The sequence below is a fragment of the Mesoplodon bidens genome, assembly GCF_964165515.1.
Source record: "Mesoplodon bidens genome assembly, chromosome: 1".
NCBI classification, from domain to species: Eukaryota; Metazoa; Chordata; class Mammalia; order Artiodactyla; family Ziphiidae; genus Mesoplodon; species Mesoplodon bidens.
The window spans coordinates 86,695,408-86,720,968 of NC_138176.1; the positions used below are offsets into that span (position 1 = coordinate 86,695,408).

Genomic DNA, 25,561 nt, shown 5'->3' on the forward strand with positions numbered 1-25,561 from the left:
GACCAAAATGGTTGATTGAATCAACCATTGATAATTGATTGGATCATTATTTATTTTTAGTTCGGTTCAAAATTAAAATGGTTAAGCTCTGGATAAATCTTCTAGAATATGCAGACTGTACTTCCAGGTGCAAGGGTCTTTGGATTGAGGACGTTTCTGGCTCTCTTTTATCCCTTATATTCCTTGACTATGAGTGGCTCAACCCAGAGCAGACAAACTACCTACCAGGGCAGTTATGAATTAAGTAGGATCTCTGTACCTCTTTTGCACACACTGGGACTAATTTCAGGGTTTCCCAATGCTTTTCCTGGATTTAGGCATATGAGCTAGGATCCTCCCAGGGATCTACATATATTTGCAGGGTGATTTAATGCCACTTTTCAACTAAAAAACAGTAGTTAAGTGATATGGTCCATGAATGTCTTCTATCTAGGCCTTAAATGTCAATCATCCTCGCCCTTTCACTGGGATGGAAGAAGTCTTTGATACCACATAAACACTTTTTAATAGATGGTCCTCAGAGTAATTCATACATGAATGATCTTGAATTTCTAAAAATATATTCTCCTATGATCTTTCTCCAAGTTATAAACTAGAGCAGAAGGTAAACTTGATAAAATAGACTTTTTGATATAAAATATTAAACAGGTTAGAAAACTGGGGAGTGGTATTGTGACCTATGCAAGTGATTGAAATAAAACTCTTAACAGCAACTAGAAGAAAAAGTGGGAATAAAGGCCAGACGGGTGACAAGGGGATGAAGAAAGCAGTTTAGTTAGATTAAAAGTGTAGGGGCTGGATTATGTGGCCATTTGGAAATAATGCTAGTGGTTTCCAGTTACTATTTTCACACTAGTTGCCAAATATTAGACTAGGTGCTTTATATATGCTGTCTTATTTATCCTCACTACAACCTGTACAACAGAAATTATTACATTGATCCATGTAACAGATGAAGAAATTAAGACCCTGAGGAGTTAAATTACTTGCCCAAGTTCACATAGAAGACAGAAGGCAGAAATGGCACCTCGTCTGACTCCAAAGCTTTAGCTTGTTCTACTTTACCATTAAAAGTATTATTTTTAACCCTCAAATGGAGTGTTGATATATAAAGCAAATGAAACTCCATGGAAAGCAGTTTGAAGCTACTGCATTACTCTATACGGTAAAAGCTTTATTGTTCTCAGTAGCATTATTCACAATAGCTGAAAGGTTGAAATAATCCAAGTGTCCATTAACAGGTACTTGGATAAACAAATGTGGTGTGTACATACAATGGAATATTATTCAGCCTTTAAAAGGAGTGGAGTTTTGACACATGCTACAGCAGGGATGAGCCTTGAAAACATTAAGTGAAGTAAGCTAAGTAAAATAAGCCAGACACAAAAAGACAATATTTTATGATTTCTTGCTACTGACTAGATCAACATCTTAAGGGTCCAGCCATGTTCATTCCCTGATCCTGTTTCCATATAGACCTAGAAATAGAAACAAATGCCACCCTAGACACAAGTCGCTTAAATACTTTAATAAACAAATTTTATTATTAACTAAAAGTAAGCAAAACAACTGAACAAGAGGAAGTATCATATTATTTCAGGCACAATAAGGAAAGATCTTTTTGAGCATGAGTTTGTGAATCGACTGGAATTTTATACAAAGAAAACTTCCAGCCCTGGGGAGTACTCCTCTGGGGAGTACCATTCCAAGCCTGGTGACTACTTTTTCTTTGCCTGTTTGTTTGCATCATCCTCCGTCGCTTCCTTCTATGGCAATTGAGTTCCTATTGCAAACAAAGCACTGTGTTGAGGGGTACAAAAATGAAGTCCAGTAAACACAGTTTCTACCCTCCTCCTCCTGAAGGAGCACCAATTTGAGTCATGGAAAGAGCCAAGTTGTCCAATTTATTTCCCGCAGTGCGTTAAATCTCATTGCACAGTGCAGTGATACAGACTCAGGTGAGAACACAGAGGGGCCATAGCCTGATGAGATGGAGGCTGGAGGAGGCTCAGGGGAATGATGCTTGTGCTTTTTTTGTTGTTGTTGTTGTTGTACACGGGCCTCTCACTGTTGTGGCCTGTCCCGTTGCGGAGCACAGGCTCCGGATGCGCAGGCTCAGCAGCCATGGCTCACGGGCCCAGCCGCTCTGCAGCATGTGGGATCTTCCCGGACTGGGGCACGAACCCGTGTCCCCTGCATCGGCAGGCAGACTCTCAACCACTGCGCCACCAGGGAAGCCCTTAATTTTGATGGAGAAATTAATTTCCTCATTCAACCAACAAACATTTACTAAATACCTGTTACATGTCAGATATTTTTCTAGTGTTTCCAAATTTTAGTGTGCACCAGAATCATCTGGAGGGCTTGTTTAAACACAGACTGCTGTTTGCAGAGGCAGGAGGTCTACAGCAGGGTTTGAGAGTCTGTGTTTCTAATATGTTTCTAGGTGATGGTAATATTGATCTAAGGACTGTACTTTGAGAACCACTGATTTAGACAGAGCAGTACAAAATGGGGGAAAAGCAAGCAGTGCCATAGGTCGGGTTGTGCAGTTTTAGCATGAAACAAAGGGACCAGCATGGGCTGTGGGGCGGCAATGGACCTGAAATCCAGCCCTTATTGCACTTGCTAGGCCCTGAGGGCAATGTAAGCATTCGGGAAGGGCCGCTGGTCTGTATTTTGTCCACCCAAAAGGGCCCCTTTGTTAAATGTCTGCCCTGTGGGTATGTCTGCTCAGAGGGACCACTTTTTTGTAACTTGCACAAAGGCATGGGGTAAACCAAAAGCTGGAAGCAACATGCAAAGCAGGGCAAGTGAGATGGAACTGCAGGTGGCTTAGAGTGCCCAGAACAAAACAAGTGATGATGAAGCTATGGCTCCGCGCTGGTTAACCTGACTTCCAACTGTGGTCTGTTTCACTCAACATCCTCTATCCTTTTCCACACACAGATTCTATGTTAAAATGTTTCACCCACAAGGAGACTGTCTGATTCTCATTCTGTCTTGGATCCATCCTGTCACTGTGGACAGCCCCTCAGCTTACCTACATCCAGACCAGGTGACACTATCAGATATTAAATAGATACCAGAAAAAGGCAAAATAAGGGACTCTAAGGACCAACTGAAGGAAACTAATAAAATAATGGCTTGGGTAGAAGATGGTGAATGAATGGAGAAGACCACACAGCACCAAAACACCTGGTGAAGATTACTGGAGAACATGAGGGCTCAAGATATGAACTTGGTGATTAATGGGAAAAGATGAAAGGAAATTACTGGCATGTCAAGTCAAGAAACAATAACAGAGAAGACTATCAGAGTGGTTGTATTTGGAGTTGACCTGAGAGAATTAAGAAAATGTTGCTTGAGAAAGCCTATTAGGAGAAGGATAGAGTCCTTGGACAAAATAACATCCTACCTAAGAGATTCTGCTTAGTAAGGAAGAAAGGAAATAGCCTATAGATGGAGATTCTCATTTTTTAAATATTTAAAAGAAGCACAGCCGGACAGTTATGTTGTGGGAACCATGCTTGCTGTACATATCTAGGATGTTTCCACTGCCTAGAATTATTCACCCGCTTCTTTTCAACAGGGCTTTCGGTTTCAGGGAATAAGATTCATGTGATAAAATGGATTGGGTGAGAACAAAAAAATCTTGAAATTTCAACCTTTCTGTAGCAAAGGCAAAAGGCTTCAAAAAAGATTATTTAAGGTGTGCTATAGAGTGCAGCATTCAGACTTTCCTCAGCACAAGAGAGACTCTTCTCTGTGTTACCCAATTAATGTGCAGGTAAAAATCTGCTGTCTGCAAAGTATCTCACACGTGAAGGCTCAGCAGGCATCAAGGCCCTGGGAGAGATTGTTAAAACACCCTCTGGAGCGTCTGATTCAACTTCTCGTGTATAACCTGAGAATTTGCATTTCTAACAAGTTCCCAGCTGTTGCTGATGCAGCTGGTCTGGGGACCACACTTTGAGAACCACCATTTGTAAACATTAATAATGTCATTTCTTACAATGAAGAAATCAGTGTCTAAATGCCCAAAGTCACAGCTGTTGGACAGTTCATAAAGCAGTGTGATACAGCTACTGAGTTAAGACAACACCCCAGGAAATATGGGCACCTCTCACTCTGCCACAAAGAGAGATTGCCCATTTTCCCCAGTCTGCTTACCAAGGATCTCATACCCAAAGTGACAGGTGCAATATAGCAATGTTTCATAAATTTGACCTCAGTGGGTGAGAGTTGATTATAATAGGCAAGGCTGATTGGGTCATACCAAGTAAATGGAGGATGTGGAAACTGTAGACAAGTTTGTCATAAATTTTCTATTAAATGATTAAAAGATTCCCTAAAGGTAAATGTGAGGGCATATATTTGCTCCAATCATCTGCCAGAGCAAAATTTATGCTACATATATCTTTGAACGTGCCACTCTGTATTTGAAGAATACCATCAGCTGGAAACAAGCACAAAGAGAATAGCATGGAATAGACTTCCTGGTGATGTCCACAGGCAGGTCTGGGAGCCCATAAGCACCTTAAATCAAAAGAGCCACCACTGAGATTCGGCTGCAACTCACCCGTGCGTTATTTAAACACGCTTAGATTGAGTGGCTTATCTGGCCCCAAATAAATCACTGAAATAATTGGAAGCAGAAAGAGCTTTTGTACACTGTCCTTTCTTTGATCACTGGACTCATCTCTTCAATGAACAGGTTTCACCCAACAGAATGATACGTGGTTTGGAACTACTGTGGAATAAGCTCAGATGGGTGAACCAACAGCACTGTTGGTTCCAAAACTAAAATTGTGCAGGCACTGAATGAGTATCACAGGAAAACATTGCCAAGTCTTATTAGGAATACTGTTGGAAGTAGCTGTGATGGGAGGGTGGAGCCCAGTTCCTTTAAGAGGAAGGTTGGGACTATTGAGTTCGCTCTCAGCTCCTCTCATTAAAAGGGACTTAAATGAAGACTCCTGACTGTGAAGGGGAGGCCAGCCAGGCTGGGTGAAGGAGGAGGCTTCTGCTAACAAGCCTGGTATGGGGCCTTACACAGAAAATCAGCACAATTGACATCTTTTGTTGTTTCTATGCGGACTGATGTGTGGGAGAGAAGGCCCTGTTGGGTTAGTTAGGGATATCCTTTTTGAGGGAGCCCTGGAAAAGAAGCCAGATGGTGAAATAAAGACTAGCTGAGATCAATGTGACAGAGCCTTCGCAGCACCTTTAGTTATGGGTCTGTTATACTGGGAGAAAACAGTTGTTCCCCTTCTGGTTACATGCTTTGCTTGTGTGGTGTGAGTGTCTTGAATGAACCTCTATAAATGCAAGACGCCAAGACCAATATAGAGTGTTGTTTTAAACTGTACACACAAAGGCTCCTCAATTAGACCTCTTCCCATGGTGTAAGTATTTTGATGGTTGCCATTTTGCACTCTGCCCATGGGGTACAGCCAGGTAACCGTAAATCCCAAATGGGCTGATCAGCAAAGACTCACTCTAACCCACTTCGGTCAAGCAGCTCAAGTTCTTTTAAGCACTTCTTCTCCCTTTTTTTTTAAATACAGAAGTATTTTTAAATTTAATTATGTGAAACACAAAATGCTGACTTGACATATATTCACATGTAACTCTTTCTCTCACGTTTACAGCTCAACAGATTGGTGAATCCAGAGGAACTGCTATAAATGCTATATACTGCATCGGTATTTCAAAAGTTTATTCCAACCCATTTCTTCTTTTATATTCCAAAACATCTTCATTATGCTGTTTGATGAGATAGATCCACAAGAAAACGGAGGTGCCCAAGGTCAGTCCAACCTTCAGCCAGTCAGGTCTGCCAAGTGGCGATCCCCGAATGTAGAACTTTGACCGCGCTGAAAAGCCGCTCGGGAGCCTGGCCGGGGCCAGCAGCTTGGAGAAGGGGCGCAACAAGGCGGACGGCGCCATCTTGCCGGGCTGGGCTCCGCCTTCTCCAGCCCCGCCGCTCCCGCGGGGTTGGCGTCCGGCCGAGCGCCCCCTGGCGGGCGGAGGCGCAGAACTGCGGGCGCTAACCCCCTCTTTGAAGCACTTCTGACACGCTCAGCACCCTTATGTCCTCAGTGCTTGTGAGTATTTGGGCTTTCCCAACAAGGAGGATGACCTGGTCCGTACAGTTTATTCCCTACTGCTTGGCCTTCAGACAGTGTGCTCACCGTAAATGAATCCAAGGAAAAGATCGGATTCAAGATCAGATTCAAAGTTAAGTGGAATTTGATTTGATAAGGAAATATATTTACCTCTTAAATGTTAGATTCATATGCATTAGAGCAAATTAAAATTAACTTTAATATTACTAATATTACTAATAATGTTCAACACTACCATGTTTAATGCCATGGTGGTAATGTAGTTACTGAGGCTTTGCTGAAACATGACAACTGCTAATAACTACTGCTTTTTGAATGCCTACTATGTGCCAGGGGATTTATGTACATCATTAGTCTTCCAAAAACTCTGTCAGATGTGTAAACCTTGTAATTAAGATATAGGGACTCTGGCAAAAAAAAAAAAAGAAAAAAAAGCCCAAGTAAATTGCTTAAGATGGTCCAAGTAGTAAGTGGGAGAGATGGGCTCAAACTTAGGTCTGTCTGACTCCAAATCCCATGAGTTTCCACAACAATGTATTATTATTATGGTGTTATTCTCTAAGAAGAAGAAAAATTATTTTATTATATTTGGAAACAATATTATCTTTTTATTTTAAAATTTTGCAAGGCAGAATAGGAACATAATCTATCATAAAAGTACGTTTGGTATCGCAAACTCCAGGAAAATAATGGACACCTTTCTAAAGGATGCAGCAATTCTCCCCCACTGATTTCGCATAGCATTCATCTACAGAATTTAACTTTTTCTAGATTCCTGGAAGAAAAATCCCTCCTTACATGATAAAATTAAAGGCATATTCATAACCAAAAATTCCTCTAAGCAGAATTGAATTTTAAAACTTCCAGCAAAAAGAGACTGACGTCTCAGCAGAAAGTAAATAAAGATACTTTCTGCATCTTCTATATTGACACTCATTTTAAAATATACTAATTAGTTGATGGACAGTGAACTAAGGAATTTTCACCTTCTCGTAAATTATGTGAAGTAGTGGCACCTACTGACAATGTACGATATTGCAGTCTAGCATCACTAGAAACAAATTCTAAAGACTTTAATATAGGAAGAAACTGTTTTGTCAGGTTTTAATTTTTATTTATTTATTTTAAAATTTATTAATTTTTTGTTTTTTTAAATTTTTGGCTGCGTTGGGTGTTTGTTGCTGTGTGCGAGCTTTCTCTGGTTGCAGCGAGGGGGGCTACTCTTCGTTGTGGTGTGCAGGCTTCTCATTGCAGTGGCTTCTCTTGTGGCGGAGCATGGGCTCTAGGCACGCAGGCTTCAACAGTCGTGGCATGAGGGCTCAGTAGTTGTGGCATGCGAGCTCTAGAGCACAGGCTCAGTAGTTGCGGCAGACAGGCTTAGTTACTCTGTGGCATGTGCGATCTTCCTGGGCCAGGGCTTGAACCCGTGTCCCCTACATTGGCAGGTGGATTCTTAACCACTGAGCCACCAGGGAAGCCCCTGTTTTGTCAGGTTTTTCAAATTACAGAATGCATCTTCCTGGAAAAAATACACTATGTCTGGAGTATAAGTAGTTACAGAATATGCATGGCACATCTTTCTGACATCTCAATTTTATTCAACATTTATATACGAAAATAAATGTTTATTATGACTTAGATGGCACAATTAGCCTGATTTTTTTTTAATCTATGATGGAAATCTTCCAAAAGTGTCTCTGTTTCAAACACATTCATTTTTGTCTTGCTATTAGAGGTTCTTCAGTGGAAAACTTTTAGAAATATTGGATCTAGCTCATTCCCTTTGTTTGAAAGATGAGAAAAGTCATGTTCCAGCTTGTGTCTATGCTCAGAGAAAAGTTCAGGGAAGACAGACTTACAGACTCTTATTCTTCATTCTTTCCATCTGAATTTACCACAGGGTCCCCATTTGTATGGTAGATAATCAAAATAGAAAAAAAAAGTTCAGGCGCGCGCTAAACGGGAGAAGCACTGGTTTGAGAAAAGCATGGGTCGCAAGTACACATTGGGACCCTGCCATTAATGGAGGGGAAAAGCGGGGAGACGCCAGCAGATTCCATCCTGTAAGCTGGTAGGAAGCCTGAAGGCTTGATGGGATTCCAGTGTGATAGGAGGCAAGGACATGCTTCAGGACCCCGGAGGAAGATGGCGGAAGAGTAAGACGCGGAGATCACCTTCCTCCCCACAGATACATCAGAAATTCATCTACACGTGGAACAACTCCTACAGAACACCTACTGAACGCTGACAGAAGACCTCAGACCCCCCAAAAGGCAAGAAGCTCCCCACATACCTGGGTAGGGCAAAAGAAAAAAAGAATAAACAGAGACAATAGGATAGGGACGGGACCTGCACCAGTGGGAGGGAGCCGTGAAGGGGGGAAGGTTTCTACACACTACAAGCCCCTTCGCGGGCGGAGACTGCAGGTGGCGGAGGGGGAAAGCTTCGGAGTAGCGGAGGAGAGCACAGCAACAGGGGTGCGGAGGGCAAAGCGGAGAGATTCTGGCACAGAGGACCGGTGCCTTCAGGCACACACCAGCCCGAGAGGCTTGTCTGCTCGGCCGCCGTGGCGGGCGGGGCTGGGAGCTGAGGCTCGGGTATCGGCTTTCAGTCGGAGCGCAGGGAGAGGACTGGGGCTGGCGGCAGGAAGAGAGCCTGAAGGGGTTAGTGCACCACGGCTAGCCCGGAGGGAGTCCGGGGAAAGGGTCTGGAGCTGCTGAAGAGGCAAGAGACTTTTTTCCCTTTTGTTTCCTGGTGCGCGAGGAGAGGGCATTAAGAGGGCTGCTTGGGGAAGCGCCGGAGACAGGCACGAGCCGCGGGTAAGGCACGGACCTCGGAGACGGGCGTGGGCCGCCGCCGCCCGCCGCCGCGCCCGCCGCCGCCCGCCGCCGCCCGCCGCCGCCCGCCGCCGCCGCTGCTGCCGCCGCCGCGGGGCCTGTGTGCGAGCGCGGGTCACTGTCCGCCCCGCCTTCCGGGGGGCCTGTGCACCCCGCCACTGCCGGGGTCCCCGAGACCCGGGGACGGCTTTCCCGGGAAAGCGCACGGAGCGCCACGGGCTGCTGCAACGTCACGCCGGCCTCTGCCGCCGCAGGCCCGCCCCACACTGCGCGCCCCTCCCTCCCCTCTGCCTGAGTGAGCCAGAGCCCCCGAATCAGCGGCTCCTTTAAACCCGTCCTGTCTGAGCGAAGAACGGACGCCCTCCGGCGACCTACGCGCAGAGGCGGGGCCAGGTCCAAGGCTGAGACCCGGGAGCTGTGAGAGCAGAGGCAGGGAAATCTCTCTGTGCAGCCTCGGAGGCAGCGGATTAAAGCTCCACGGTCCATTTGATGTGCCCTGCGTCTGTGGAGTGCATGAATGGACAGCGAATCATCCCAAATTGAGGAAGTGGACTTTGAGGACAAGATTTAAGACTTTCCCCCCTTTTCCTCTTTTTACAACGAATTATTCCAAATTAAGGAGGTGGACTTAGAGAGCAAGATTTCAGACTTCTCGCCCTTTTCCTCTTTTTACAACGAATTATCCCAAATTGAGGAGGTGGACTTGGAGAGCAAGATTTTTGATTTTTCCCCCTGCTCTCTTTTTGTGAATGTGTATGTGTAATCTTCTGTGTAAGATTCTCTCTGTATAGCTTTGCTTCCACCATATGTCTCAGGGTTCTATCGGTCCGGTTTTTTTTTTTTTTTTTTCAATAATTACTTTCTAATTTTAATAACGCTACTATATTTCATACTTTATTCTATTTTACTTTACCTGCTCTTTCTTTTTTTCCTACTCTCCCTTCCTCCCTCCCTCCCTCCGCTCCTCCTTTCCTTCTTTCTTTTTCTTTCCTCCCTCCCACCCTTCTTCTTTCCACTTTCTTTTTCTTTCCTTCCTCCCTCCCTCCTGTCTTTCTTCCTTTCCTTCCTTCCTTCCTTTCTTCCCTTCTTCCTTTCTTTCCCTCTCTCTTTCTTTCTTCTACTAATTCTTTCTTTCTACTTTTTCTCCCTGTTACTCTGAGCCGGGTGGATGAAAGGCTCTTGGTGCTGCAGCCAGGAGCCAGTGCTGTGCCTCTGAAGTGGGAGAGCCAACTTCAGGACACGGGTCCACAAGAGACCTCCCAGCTCCACATAATATCAAGCAGCGAAAATCTCCCAGAGATCTCCATCCCAACACCAGCACCCAGCTTCAGTCAACGACCAGCAAGCTACAGTGCGGGTCACCCTATGCCAAGCAACTAGCAAGGCAGGAACACAACCCCACCCATTAGCAGAGAGGCTACCTAAAAACATAATAAGGCCATAGGCACCCCAAAACACACCACCAGACGTGGACCTGTCCACCAGAAAGACAAGATCGAGCCTCAACCACCAGAGCACAGGAATTAGTCCCCCCCACCAGGAAGCCTACACAACCTACTGAAACAACCTTAGCCACTGGGGTCAGACACCAAAAACAACGGGAACTACGAATCTGCAGCCGGCAAAAAGGAGACCCCAAACACAGTAACATAAGCAAAATGAGAAGGCAGAAAAACACACAGCAGGTGAAGGAGCAAGATAAACACCTACCAGACCTAACAAATGAAGAGGTAATAGGCAGTCTACCTGAAAAAGAATTCAGAATAATGATAGTAAAGCTGATCCAAGATTCTATTTCCATGATCCATAATCTTGGAAATAGAATAGACAACATGCAAGAAACAGTTAACAAGGACCTAGAAGAACTAAAGATGAATCAAGCATCGATTAAAAACACAATAAATGAAATGAAAAATACTCTAGATGGGATCAATAGCAGAATAACTGAGGCAGAAGAACGGATAAGTGAGGTGGAAGATAAAATAGTGGAAATAACTGATGCAGAGCAAAATAAAGAAAAAAGAATGAAAAGAACAGAGGAGAGTCTCAGAGATCTCTGGGACAACATTAAACGCACCAACATTCGAATTATAGGGGTTCCAGAAGAAGAAGAGAAAAAGAAAGGGACTGAGAAAATATTTGAAGAGATTATAGTTGAAAACATCCCCAATATGGGAAAGGAAATAGTTAATCAAGTCCAGGAGGCACAGAGAGTCCCATACAGAATAAATCCAAGGAGAAATACACCAAGACACATATTAATCAAACTGTCAAAAATTAAACACAAAGAAATCATATTAAAAGCAGCAAGGCAAAAACAACAAATAACACACAAGGGAATCCCCATAAGGTTAACAGCTGATCTCTCAGCAGAAACCCTACAAGCCAGAAGGGAGTGGCAGGACATAATTAAAGTGATGAAGGAGAGAAACCTGCAACCTAGATTACTCTACCCAGCAAGGATCTCATTCAGATTTGATGGAGAAATTAAAACCTTTACAGACAAGCAAAAGCTGAGAGAGTTCAGCACCACCAAACCAGCTTTACAACAAATGCTAAAGGAACTTCTCTAGGCAAGAAACACAACAGAAGGAATATACCTACAATAACGAACCCAAAGCAATTAAGGAAATGGGAATAGGAACATACATATCAATAATTACCTTAAATGTAAATGGACTAAATGCTCCCACCAAAAGACACAGAGTGGCTGAATGGATACAAAAACAAGACCCATATATATGCTGTCTACAAGAGACCCACTTCAGACCTAGAGACACATACAGATTGAAAGTAAAGGGATGGAAAAAGATATTCCATGCAAATGGAAATCAAAAGAAAGCTGGAGTAGCAATTCTTATATCAGACAAAATAGACTTTAAAATAAAGACTATTAGAAGAGACAAGGAAGGACACTACATAACGATAAAGGGATCGATCCAAGAAGAAGATATAACAATTGTAAATATTTATGCACCCAACATAGGAGCACCTCAATACATAAGGCAAATACTAACAGCCATAAAAGGGGAAATCGACAGTAACACAATCATAGTAGGGGACTTTAACACCCCACTTTCACCAATGGACAGATCATCCAAAATGAAAATAAATAAGGAAACACAAGCTTTAAATGATACATTAAACGAGATGGACTTAGTTGATATTTATAGGACATTCCATCCAAAAACAACAGAATACACATTTTTCTCAAGTGCTCATGGAACATTCTCCAGGATAGATCATATCTTGGGTCACAAATCAAGCCTCGGTAATTTTAAGAAAATTGAAATTGTATCAAGTATCTTCTCCGACCACAATGCTATGGGACTAGACATCAATTACAGGAAAAGATGTGTAAAAAATACAAACACATGGAGGCTAAACAATACACTACTCAATAACGAAGTGATCACTGAAGAAATCAAAGAGGAAATTAAAAAATACCTAGAAACAAATGACAATGGAGACACGACGACCCAAAACCTATGGGACGCAGCAAAAGCAGTTCTAAGGGGGAAGTTTATAGCAATACAATCCCACCTTAAGAAACAGGAAGCATTTCGAGTAAACAACCTGACCCTGCACCTAAAGCAATTAGAGAAAGAAGAACAAAAATACCCCAAAGCTAGCAGAAGGAAAGAAATCATAAAGATCAGATCAGAAATAAATGAAAAAGAAATGAAGGAAACGATAGCAAAGATCAACCAAACTAAAAGCTGGTTCTTTGAGAAGATAAACAAAATTGACAAACCATTAGCCAGACTCATCAAGAAAAAAAGGGAGAAGACTCAAATCAATAGAATTAGAAATGAAAAAGGAGAAGTAACAACTGACACTGCAGAAATACAAAAGATTATGAGAGATTACTATAAGCAACTCTATTCCAATAAAATGGACAACCTGGAAGAAATGGACACATTCTTAGAAATGCACAACCTGCCAAGACTGACTCAGGAAGAAATAGAAAATATGAATAGACCAATCACAAGCACTGAAATTGAAACTGTGATTAAAAATCTTCCATCAAACAAAAGCCCAGGACCAGATGGCTTCACAGGTGAATTCTATCAAACATTTAGAGAAGAGCTAACACCTATCCTTCTCAAACTCTTCCAAAATATAGCAGAGGGAGGAACACTCCCAAACTCATTCTACGAGGCCGACATCACCTTGATACCAAAACCAGGCAAGGATGTCACAAAGAAAGAAAACTACAGGCCAATATCACTGATGAACATAGATGCAAAAAACCTCAACAAAATACTAGCAAACAGAATCCAAGAGCACATTAAAAGGATCATACACCATGATCAAGTGGGGTTTATCCCAGGAATGCAAGGATTCTTCAATATACGCAAATCAATCAATGTAATACACCATATTAACAAGTTGAAGGAGAAAAACCATATGATCATCTCAATAGATGCAGAGAAAGCTTTCGACAAAATTCAACACCCATTTATGATAAAAACCCTGCAGAAAGTAGGTATAGAGGGATCTTTCCTCAACATAATAAAGGCCATATATGACAAACCCACAGCCAACATTGTCCTCAATGGTGAAAAACTGAAACCATTTCCACTAAGATCAGGAACAAGACAAGGCTGCCCACTCTCACCACTCTTATTCAACATAGTTTTGGAAGTTTTAGCCACAGCAATCAGAGAAGAAAAGGAAATAAAAGGAATCCAAATTGGAAAAGAAGAAGTAAAGCTGTCACTGTTTGCTGATGACATGATACTATACATAGAGAATCCTAAAGATGCTACCGAAAAACTACTAGAGCTAATCAATGAATTTGGTAAAGTAGCAGGATATAAAATTAATGTACAGAAATCTCTGGCATTCCTGTACACTAATGATGAAAAATCTGAAAATGAAATCAAGAAAACACTCCCATTTACCATCGCAACAAAAAGAATAAAATATCTAGGAATAAACCTACCTAAGGAGACAAAAGACCTGTATGCAGAAAACTATAAGACACTGATGAAAGAAATTAAAGATGATACAAATAGATGGAGAGATATACCATGCTCCTGGATTGGAAGAATCAATATTGTGAAAATGACTCTACTACCGAAAGCAATCTACAGATTCAATTCAATCCCTATCAAACTACCAATGGCATTTTTCACAGAACTAGAACAAAAAATTTCAAAATTTGTTTGGAAAAACAAAAGGCCCCGAATAGCTAAATCAATCTTGAGAACGAAAAACGGAGCTGGAGGAATCAGGCTCCCTGACTTCAGACTATACTACAAAGCTACAGTAATTAAGACAGTCTGGTACTGGCATAAAAACAGAAAGATAGATCAGTGGATCAGGATAGAAAGCCCAGAGATAAACCCACGCACATATGGCCAACTTATCTTTGATAAAGGAGGCAGGAATGTACAGTGGAGAAAGGACAGCCTCTTCAATAAGTGGTGCTGGGAAAACTGGACAGGGACATGTAAAAGTTTGAGATTAGATCATTCCCTAGTACCATACACAAAAATAAGCTCAAAATGGATTAAAGACTTAAATGTAAGGCCAGAAACTATCAAACTCTTAGAGGAAAACATAGGTAGAACACTCTATGACATAAATCACAGCAAGATCCTTTTGGACCCACCTCCTAGAGAAATGGAAATAAAAACACAGATAAACAAATGGGACCTAATGAAACTTCAAAGCTTTTGCACAGCAAAGGAAACCATAAAGAAGACCAAAAGACAACCCTCAGAATGGGAGAAAATATTTGCAAATGAAGCAACTGACAAAGGATTAATCTCCAAAATTTATAAACAGCTCATGCAGCTCAATAGCAAAAAAACAGACAACCCAATCCAAAAATGGGCAGAAGACTTAAATAGGCATTTCTCCAAAGAAGATATACAGACTGCCAACAAACACATGAAAGAATGCTCAACATCATTAATCATTAGAGAAATGCAAATCAAAACGACAATGAGATATCATCTCACACCAGTCAGAATGGCCATCATCAAGAAATCTAGAAACAATAAATGCTGGAGAGGGTGTGGAGAAAAGGGAACACTCTTGCACTGCTGGTGGGAATGTGAATTGGTACAGCCACTATGGAGAACGGTATGGAGGTTCCTTAAAAAACTACAAATAGAACTACCATATGACCCAGCAATCCCACTACTGGGCATATACCCTGAGAAAACCATAATTCAAAAAGAGACATGTACCAAAATGTTCATTGCAGCTCTATTCACAATAGCCCGGAGCTGGAAACAACCTAAGTGTCCATCATCGGATGAATGGATAAAGAAGATGTGGCACATATATACAATGGAATATTACTCAGCCATAAAAAGAAACGAAACTGAGCTATTGGTAATGAGGTGGATAGACCTAGAGTCTGTCATACAGAGTGAAGTTAGTCAGAAAGAGAAAGACAAATACCGTATGCTAACACATATATACGGAATTTAAAAAAAAAATGTCATGAAGAACCTAGGGGCAAAACGGGAATGAAGACGCAGACCTACTTGAGAATGGACTTGAGGATATGGGGAGGGGGAAGGGTGGGCTGTGACAAGGCGAAAGAGAGGCATGGACGTGTATACACTACCAAATGTAAGGTAGATAGATAGTGGGAAGCAGCCGCAGAGCACAGAGAGATCAGCTCGGTGCTTTGTGACCGCCTGGAGGGGTGGGATGGGGAGGGTGGGAGGGAGGGAGATGCATGAGGGAAGGGATGTGGGAACAGATGTATATGTATGACTGATTCACTTTGTTATAAAGCAGAAACTAATTAAAAAAATAAATAAATAAACTTAAAAAAAAAAAGTTCAATTTGGGGAATCATAAACACGTGTTCAAAAGACTTTGGGGAACGTGAGAAGTTCTATAACCTCGGATCATTGAAAATTGGTAGCAATGCTACAATAAAAATCTCCCATGGGAGAAATTCTGCAAGTTCTCAAAGGACTGTGAGTGACATCTAGCAGTTCCAATAGCAAGCACGTCTTCTTGCTGATAGTCAGTCTCTTTTTGCTGGAAGTTTTAAAATTCAATTCTGCTTAGAGGAATTTTTGGTTTTGAATATGTCTTTAATTTTATCATGTAAGACAGCAATTAAATCACCAGCATTAGCTTTATAGCACAGTTAACATTCTGAAACACATCTATTCCATATAATAAAAGATACTCAAATTTAGGCCAAGTTTTTAAGTTCAAAGAATAGCTTTAAAATAAGACTGCCAATGAGTCTGTTTATTGTTTGATTTGCAGCTAGTTAGCTATCCAGAGTTTTTGGGTCATACATGTCTTTGTGTTCTACTTTGCTTTATCAGAAAGCAAAAGGACTTAGATGTGGCCTAACAGTAGACAGATAACTTCAAAATTTCCAAATGATTCTTCAAAATGAAATCATAGACTGAGGTTGGCAAAAATAAGAACTGAAAATATGTAAGGGTCATTACTACAGCAAATAGCCAACCCAGGCTCAAATGGGTGCAAATTAGCTGTTACCATGCTGCTGAAGAGGCACGCATTTGGCTTTTAGTCAAAGCAACGTGGTCAACATGGAAACATTATTGTTGCACAGAACTAGTGTTTCAGATGTAGGGAGCCTCCAGGGTTTGTTAATTCAGCAAATTAAGAAAGCCGTTAAATACCCAGAATTATTCTTTTTCTTCTATCAGCCTTGCCATCTGGGATAGGCCCTTTCATGCTTGCAAAATGATTCTATCTGCAAACTTTATATCCTCACACATCAATGTCCAGAGGAAAAACAAACTCAAGAGCCCTCTCTCACATGTCTTTTTTAAGAGCTTAGAATCTTTCTCCAGGAGTTATTCCAACAGATTTCCACTCATGCCTTATTAGATTTGGACCAGGTATCTCTTTCCAGCTCAATCTCAAAATGGAAAGGGAAATTGAACTACTGTGTTATGATTGGTTGAAGGCAATCAGGATTCACCCTCTTGGGGCTGTGACTGGGGCAGGACTAATCTTTCCTGAGCCCTAATACCTGCATCAAATATGGGTTCTACAGAAGGAAAAAGGGCTCTTGGCAAAAATACAAGTGTCTCCTAGACGGCACATCATAAAGCAACAGAAATTAACATCCCCAAGGATCGATGGGGAGAAACTTTTAGCATGGAAGGTACCTTGATATAAAATAGAATGTATAGGGACTTCCCTGGTGGCGCAGTGGTTAAGAATCCGCCTGCCAATGCAGGAGACATGGGTTCGAGCCCTGGTCCGGGAATATCCCATATGCCGTGAAGCAACTAAGCCCGTGTGCCACAACTACTGAGCCTGTGCTCTAGAGCCTGTGAGCCACAACTACTGAGCCCGCGTGCTGCAACTACTGAAGCCCATGCGCCTAGAGCCGGAGCTCTGCAACAAGAGAAGCCACTGCAATGAGAAGCCCACACACTGCAATGAAGAGTAGCAGTGGCAACTAGAGAAAGCCCGTGCACAGCAACAAAGACCCAATGCAGCCAATAAATAAATTAATTAATTAATTAATTAAAAAAAATAGAATGTATAAGTGAAAGATATGCTTAGAGGACTTAAAGAAAGGAAAACTCATTAGGTCAGTGTTTCCATCTATCCCTTCTGCTATCTGGGAATTTTATCTCTGACTCCTAATCACCAAAGGCAAAGGCAGACTAACATCTTAAGGCTACTTTCCTCAGCTAGTATGTATACAAAGTACAAGAAGGATAATGACTTGTCTGGCAAAATACTGGGACAGCAAAAGCGTTTTGGTCCAGCTGCCTCTTTCCCCAGCACAACTCCATGGGTCCTCTGTGCTTACACCACACACACACAAATTCATAAAGGCTGTTTCTAGCATTGCTGTGTGCCTGATCTTGGGTTGTGGCATCCTGTGGGAGAAGGGGCACAGGAGATGAAAAGGAAGGTGTTTGTTCTCAGGAAGAATTGTGAGCTCTTTGGGTTCTATGAATTCAATGTAAGGGTCCTGTCAAACAATGTAGATTATGTAGATAATATAATGGAAGTTTATGTTGATAATTTCATTTACAGTGCATATTCTTATCATGTTCTACATTATGGTTACAAAGTAGATTATAGGATTTTTTTCCTCAAACAAGATTGAAAAGGTCAAAGGGATGTTATTTTAATAAATCTCTAAGCCAGAATCACATAACAGTATAATTTGAAGAAGAATTCTTAACCTGTGGAAACTTGAAAAACATTAAAGAAAGGCAAACCTCAAGATTTTCTACTAAAAAAAAACTGGTTATAAACATTTTTTAGCATAAAAGAAAATTGTACTTGGATATCCTATGTAACAGTGATTAATGTCCTAAAATTATATCTAGCTAAACCATATTTAGCTCAGGCTCCTTTCAGATCTAATGTGATTCCAAGAATTCTAAGATTTTATGTATTACTTAATGTTGTTGTTCTTTTTGTTACTGAGTATTTAAAAACTATACAGATTCATTAATTTAACAACTATTTATTCAGTAACTCATACACACCAGGCACTGTTCTGAGTGCTTGGGATACATTTGTGAACAAAAGTAGACAAAAAATTGAAGCCCTTGTGAGCTAATATTCTAGTGAGGAAAAGAGAGACTATGAATGATAAACATAACAGATTAATAGATATACTATGATAGAAGGTAATAAGTGCAATGGGGGAATACAGAGCAGGGTGAGAAAATCTAGAGCATAAGAGACGTTGCCTCTTTTTTAATGTTTTTTTAAAATTATTTTTTATTGGAGTATAGTTGCTTTACAATGTTGTGTTAGCTTCTACTGCACAGCAGAGGTTGCCTTTTTAAATGAGGTGGATAGGGTAGACCTCATGGTGAAAGATGTATGTATATCTTATAAAGTTGTATGTGTATATATAATATAATATATATTTACATGAGTACATAAATACAAGCTACATTAAAATTAAATATTAACTATATGTATGTTTCTACACTGAAAGTCTATTAATGTATTTCCCACTAATTAAAAATTTGCGATTAATTCAAACACTACATTGGTTAAAAATTTATCTTTGTGTTTTCCATGAAGAGCTGCTAATAGCATAAAATGACTTCAAAGAATGTTTTTATAATATTTTTTGTTTTTCTTGATTCTAAAAGCTTGCTTATTTTAGGAAATTTAGAATATTAAAAAGAAAGAAAATAAAAATCGTCCATAATCCCACTGCTCATAGATAACTACTAATATTTTAGAAAAATTTCTCCCTTTCTTCATACCTGCCCTTCTTCCTCTTTCCTCCCTCCCTCTCCCCTTCCTCCTTCACTTCCTTCCATCCAATCTTCCTTTTATCCACCTAGATAGAATTAAAAATAATTATATAAATGGGTAGTTTGTTTGTTTGTTTGTTTGTTTGTTTTTTTAAATTTATTTATTTATTTTTGGCTGTGTTGGGTCTTTGTTTCTGTGCAAGGGCTTTCTCTAGTTGCGGCGAGCGGGGGCCACTCTTCATCATGGTGTGTGGGCCTCTCACTATCGCGTCCTCTCTTGTTGCGGAGCACAGGCTCCAGACGCGCAGGCTCAGTAGTTGTGGCTCATGGGCCCAGTCGCTCCGCGGCATGTGGGATCCTCCCAGACCAGGGCTCGAACCCGTGTCCCCTGCATTGGCAGGCGGACTCTCAGCCACTGCGCCACCAGGAAAGCCCCTGTTTGTTTGTTTTAATTGAGGCTATGCATAGGTCTTCAATCTCTTATCTGAAAACTCTGGAACCAAAATGTGCTTGAGAACTGAGAAATGATTGGGTATAAAAAGGTAATTTTATATAAACTGTACATTACGTAATATCCCTAGTGTGGTCTGGGGCAGGACCCTGCAATCAAATACATTAATAGTGAAATGTTTGTTCATAATACATGAGATTAATAAAGACTATAAGCAGCCTCATATGAGTTACGGTCATATTTTGCTATTAATTGACTCACAGTTAATCACAAATAGTCTCTTGTTTTTCTGAGCTTATTAGATTTCAGAATTGCAGATAAGGAATTGTGAACCTAAGCACATTTTTTTAAAATGGTGTTGTTTCTTTAAAGTTATATTTTAGAAAAAATTAAAAAAATTTTTTTAAGTTATGTTAATATTCTATCATGTTAAAGTTTTGTAAACAATTTTGATAGTGACAAAATAGCTTACATATTAAAAATTTATTAAGTATATTTTAAGCATGTTAGCCAGTTGTTCACCATATTTGATGTGTATGTTTTTCTAGTTTATGTTTACCTATTTATGTTGTTTTTAAAAATATTTACAGATATTACATGTATCAATAAATACCACATATGATACTTGTGGTGTCATCATACTCATGGCTGCATCTGTAGACCAAATCTGTAGATTCTTTTTTGTTTGTTTCACCTTAGGGTTCACTTTAATGAAGTGAATAGTGTTGCCCATTCTATGGGTCTGGACAAAAGTATGATGACATATATCAATCATAACGTCAAAGTATTTTCACTGCTCATAAAAACTTCTGGAATCTGTATTGCTCTCCCCTCTCCCCCCAAACTACTGACAACCACTGATCTTTTTATTGTTTCCACAGTGTTGCCTTTTCCAGAATGGCATATAGAATCTATTTTTCTTTTCTTTTTTCCTTGAAAAGAGAGCTTCAAAGCCTTTATGTCTATAAGACCACTCATGGCCCACCCATGTGTGGACTGGACAGGCTCTAGGTGGCAAACTCCCCCACTAAATACTGTAGCTTTTCTTCCAATATTGAGCCCTGTCCCACTGGTCCTGCCCAGCAGCCACATGGAGGACGTGTGTTGGGTATTTGTTGGGTATTTTGTGCACCTTGTCACAATGAGCCCAGATTCCTGTCAAGTGTGTTGTAAACAGACGAGCCATTTCTTCACGCTCCCTACTCTGAGCACACCCCTATAAGATGTTTTCAGTTATGCCTTTTTTTTTTTTTTTGCGGTACGCGGGCCTCTCACTGTTGTGTCCTCTCCCATTGTGGAGCACAGGCTCCGGACGCACAGGCTCAGCGGCCATGGCTCACGGGCCCAGCCGCTCCGCGGCATGTGAGATCTTCCCTGACTGGGGCACGAACCCGTATCCCCTGCATCGGCAGGCGGAATCTCAACCACTGCACCACCAGGGAAGCCCTATGTCTTTCTTTTAAGATTTTATATTTTCCTTTTTACCCCTCAATCTATCTAGAATAAACTCTTTAGCTACAATGTAACTTCTAAACAAAAACACTTTAAAGATACATTATAGCTATATAGATATTATAGATATATAGTTATTGTAGATATATATACATGAGCATTTGCACATGGTATAAGATTTTGGCAGGTACTTTCTGAGGATCCTCTCTGACTTTTGGGAGCCATCTGGCTCAGAGAGCTGATCTCAACCACACGGAAGGTTAAGGATTAGAGCCCAGACCCTGTCAGTAAGGAACACGTGGTCCAACACTGCAGATGCTGGGTCAGTATGAGGAAGGTTCTTTTTTTTTGTGTGTGGTACGCGGGCCTCTCACTGTTGTGGCCTCCCATTGCGGAGCACAGGCTCCGGACGCACAGGCCCAGCGGCCACGGCTCACGGGCCCAGCCGCTCCGCAGCATGTGGGATCTTCCCGGACCGGGGCACGAACCCGTGTCCCCTGCATCAGCAGGCGGACTCTCAACCACTGCGCCACCAGGGAAGCCCTATGAGGAAGGTTCTTAGTCAAGAATTATCTTCAAAAAATCAAAGACAGTGATTTCCAAGTGGATGAAAAAGTGAAGAAAGAAAAGCAGCTTTTTTTTAAAGAAAGTTCGTGAAGAGTGGAAAAAGAAAACCCAGTGATTTCAGTGAATGCCAGTATAGCAGAAGAGAGGCAGCCCCTTTCTGCGCGAGCTAACAGGATGCTAGTCAAGAACACAGAGAAATGTCTTAGACCGTGAACTGTGTGAGAAGATTCAGAAACTCCAAAAAAAAGAACTTGATGATTCTTATTCCATAAAGAGCCATAACAGATGGCCTTTCTCAGAAAAGTGTTCTCTGCTGGCCTGGTTGATAATCGTTTTGTAGTGGCTGCTAATTTACCAAAGATGACCTCAATGCTTCAGACATTGACACTTAAGTATAAAGGAACTTCTGTCTGTAATGTTCCTGCGTTTCCCAGTGAAGCAAAGCTGATTGGTTTTGCTCCTGGAGTGTCAGATGATGGATGTTCTTTGATGTCGTCCTTTCTCCATTACACTAATAAACCCTCAGCCTTCCCTCTTTCTGTCAACTGCCTCCTTCCCCTTGCAAAAGCTTAGTAATATCAGAAGATTGTGAAGAGGTCAATTTAGATGAGAATGGGAGAATAAGTTTTTAAAGCTTACCACACTCTGAGTTCTGCTTCTTATTCTAGCAATCCTCAATCCAAGAACATGTAAATGCCACACTGGCATGACTGTTGCTAACTTTTACAAGCTGCAATGTAACATCCTTAGCAATCAATTTGGACTTCGCTTATAAAGAATTTGAAATGCACTCAGGTGGTATGTTTATTGGTACAAAAGAACTTTCAGAAAGTCATCAGAAGAAAAAAATTTTTATCAGAAGTTTAGTTTTTCTTTTATTGTTATTTTTTTGTTGGATTATTGTCCATCAGACTATTTAATTCTGTACTTAATATATATATATATATAAGATTTAACATATATATCATATATAAATTGTTTTTACATATTATCTATAAAGGGAAAACATCTGGCATATATGTTTCTTGCCATTAATTTCCTTTTTTACTTAAACAAATAGCTTCAGGTGTATCTTTGGAGTATCTGTACTTCCAGTTTTTGAAATAATCTAATTAGGAACAGGAGGCATATTCTATTGAAACTAATCGACAATCTGATTGTCTTTTGGAAATTGGAGTTGTCTTGCAGACATGAACATCAAGAGTGTGCCTGAAGCTGGAATATTGCCGGATCTCCAAAATGGCTCTACATAAAGTGACATATGTAAGTTCAGCTTCATAAGGATGCTTTCAAACTAGGCTATAACATAAAAAGTCCTCATTCTGCAAATTGCTAACTCCATATCCACACCTGTGATTTAGCTTCTCCTTGAGTGATATGATTTGTTTTTCTAAAGAAGGTAAATGTGAAAACTAGAATCTGAGTTTAACTTGAAATTCCTCAGAACTGCAAGATAGAATAAAAATTATGAAAAGAATTTTGTGTAATAGCCAAAATGTAAAATGTTCTTAGGTTTTAAAAGTAAACACTCCTGGCTCAAGTAGCCCTTGGCTTTGAACTGTGGCTTATATATAATGAAACTAATAACTTTCAGATTTTTAAACAGAAAGATAAACTCTCAGGGAGGCGGGCTGTTTGCATGGTACCATTGCTACATTCTAACTAACCCTAGATATGGGAGCACTTTAATGTATTTTTTAAAATGCAAATATATACTACTAAGAAATAAGGTATTTATAATCACTTTACCATAAATTAAGACATTATAAAGCCATTTATTTATATAAAACGTAATGTAATTTAATTTTTGGCTATTATTTATACAAGGATACCCCTGAAAGATGACTGAAAAGATAAATGAAAGTATAATGCCAAAATAATGACAAGTGCTGCTCCATTATCTCCTTGTATGTCAAGTTGTCCAGCATTGGTTGGTATTCCCTCTACAGTTCCTTTGTAGACCAACTGATTTTTTTAGTTTAGAAACTTGTATGAGAATTTTTTAAAGTTTATGATTATTATTTTTGTAATACAAATAGCTTTTTCAGAGTGTGTCTGTATAGTCTTTTTTTTTTTTTGCTGTACGTGGGCCTCTCACTGTTGTGGCCTCCCGTTGCAGAGCACAGGCTCCGGATGCGCAGGCTCAGCGACCATGGCTCACGGGCCTAACCGCTCCGTGGCATGTGGGCATCTTTCCGGACTGGGGCACGAACCCGTGTCCCCTGCATAGGCAGGCCAACTGTCAACCACTGAGCCACCAGGGAAGCCCTGTATAGTCTTTATTTTAGTTCATTCTGTCTGGATCAAGATGAGCTCTTTTAATTTGCTGCTTTGATCCATTTTCAGTTGCTTTCAAATTGAACAACGTTATCACTACTTGTTGGGTGTTCTTGGGGCTTACATCTAGATTGGTCTGCCCCTCTGTCTATCACCATTGACTTGGAACATCCCACCCATTCTTCCCATCATCTGCAGCTGTGTCTTCCTCAACTGGGTCTATACCACCCACCCTATGGGTGTGCTGTACTTCCTTTCCTGTACTTCTAGCCTGTCCCAGCCACTGAAGCTAACCCTATGTCTTTGAGTGGTATGTGATAGGATAACCTTTTCTGTGTTTGAGCCACTCTTTTAATAAGCATAATATGTCTAAACTTAACAGAGAATAATCACTCTTTATGCTTTTGTCTTGCAGAGATAATCTTTGGATGGCATCTGATTTTTGTGTTAATTCTATTTATGGTATCTTTATCAACATGACTTAAATTCTCCACAAGTTGGGAACAGTTCACAGAGTGAGTTTTGTAACTTGCAATTTCACATGAAAAGATCTGAGAACTCCTACAGTAAAAGCTGGGTTGGACAAAGCATTTCTTATGTTTATGAGGAAATCCTTTCCTGCAAAGCTCCTATTTGTCCTCCTATCAAGCACATTTTAGGAAATGTTACCCAAGAGAAATTCCTTTAACCGTCACAGTAAGCAAAGGGAGCTAACGTGATGAAAACCACCCAACTGCCAAACATCACATATTTGATATCATTTAACTTTTTACAAAAATCTGAGATTGTTTTCTTGTCATTTTTCAGTTATGAGAACTGAGGTTTATTAACATCAGGCACACTTGCTCACATTCATACCTGTGCAATCAGGGCCAGAATCTGTACCTGACTCCAAATCCCGTGCTCTTTCTACAAAATTTACTCATTCATTACATTCTTATTTGATAGAAATGAATCTCTTGAAGATCTCAGATAAAAGCTCTTAAATTATCTCAACTATTCCTATTGGGAAAAACACTCCTATTTTTACCTGATGATTTGTTCATTTTACTGGAAAGCAATCAGTGGAGGGTGAAGGCAATAGATGCTAAATAATTTGGTAATGAAGCAAGAATTAATGTCTAAAGTTAAATTAAAAGTTTGCTAAACATTGTTAGTGGTAATTTCTTTTGAAAAACATATAACAAACTGGAAAAAAATTAAATTTACAAATATAAATATAAATTTATGTCAGAAACATTGGCCTACCACTTCCTTATATTTAAAAAATTCATTTTAACTTTGTTTGCAAAGTGTCTTAGTGATTAATCTATGTCCTGGGATTAACTTTAATGTTTTATGGGAAAGATAGATTTCTGCCATACTGTTGGAACCTATTGAACTAGGAGTAATAATAAATTAAAGAAAAAATAAATTAAAGGCTAGTTATTCTTTTGGGGAAAATGGACCTACATTTTGCTAATTAATAAAATAATACATTTTGATAAAAAACTTACAAAGTTTTGCTAGAATATTTGAATATTATAATAGTTTTCTCACTTTAAATTGCCAAATTTTGACTGATTGCCTCCTGTGATTTATAGAAGGAAGATAATACTTCTAGAGCCATTGAAAGACCAAGGAATAGGTTGGAAATTA

At 40.3% G+C, this 25,561-nt stretch overlaps 1 protein-coding gene across 1 annotated transcript; it reads right to left on the reverse strand.

Annotated features, from left to right (window-relative positions):
* Positions 1-5,652: 5,652 nt before the first annotated feature.
* Positions 5,653-5,954, reverse strand: LOC308618366 (NADH dehydrogenase [ubiquinone] 1 subunit C1, mitochondrial-like). The gene has a single exon (XM_081236105.1). It carries the CDS (start codon positions 5,950-5,952, stop codon positions 5,722-5,724), a length of 231 nt encoding a protein of 76 aa, XP_081092231.1. The 5' UTR covers positions 5,953-5,954; the 3' UTR covers positions 5,653-5,721.
* Between the last annotated feature and the right edge of the window lie 19,607 nt (positions 5,955-25,561).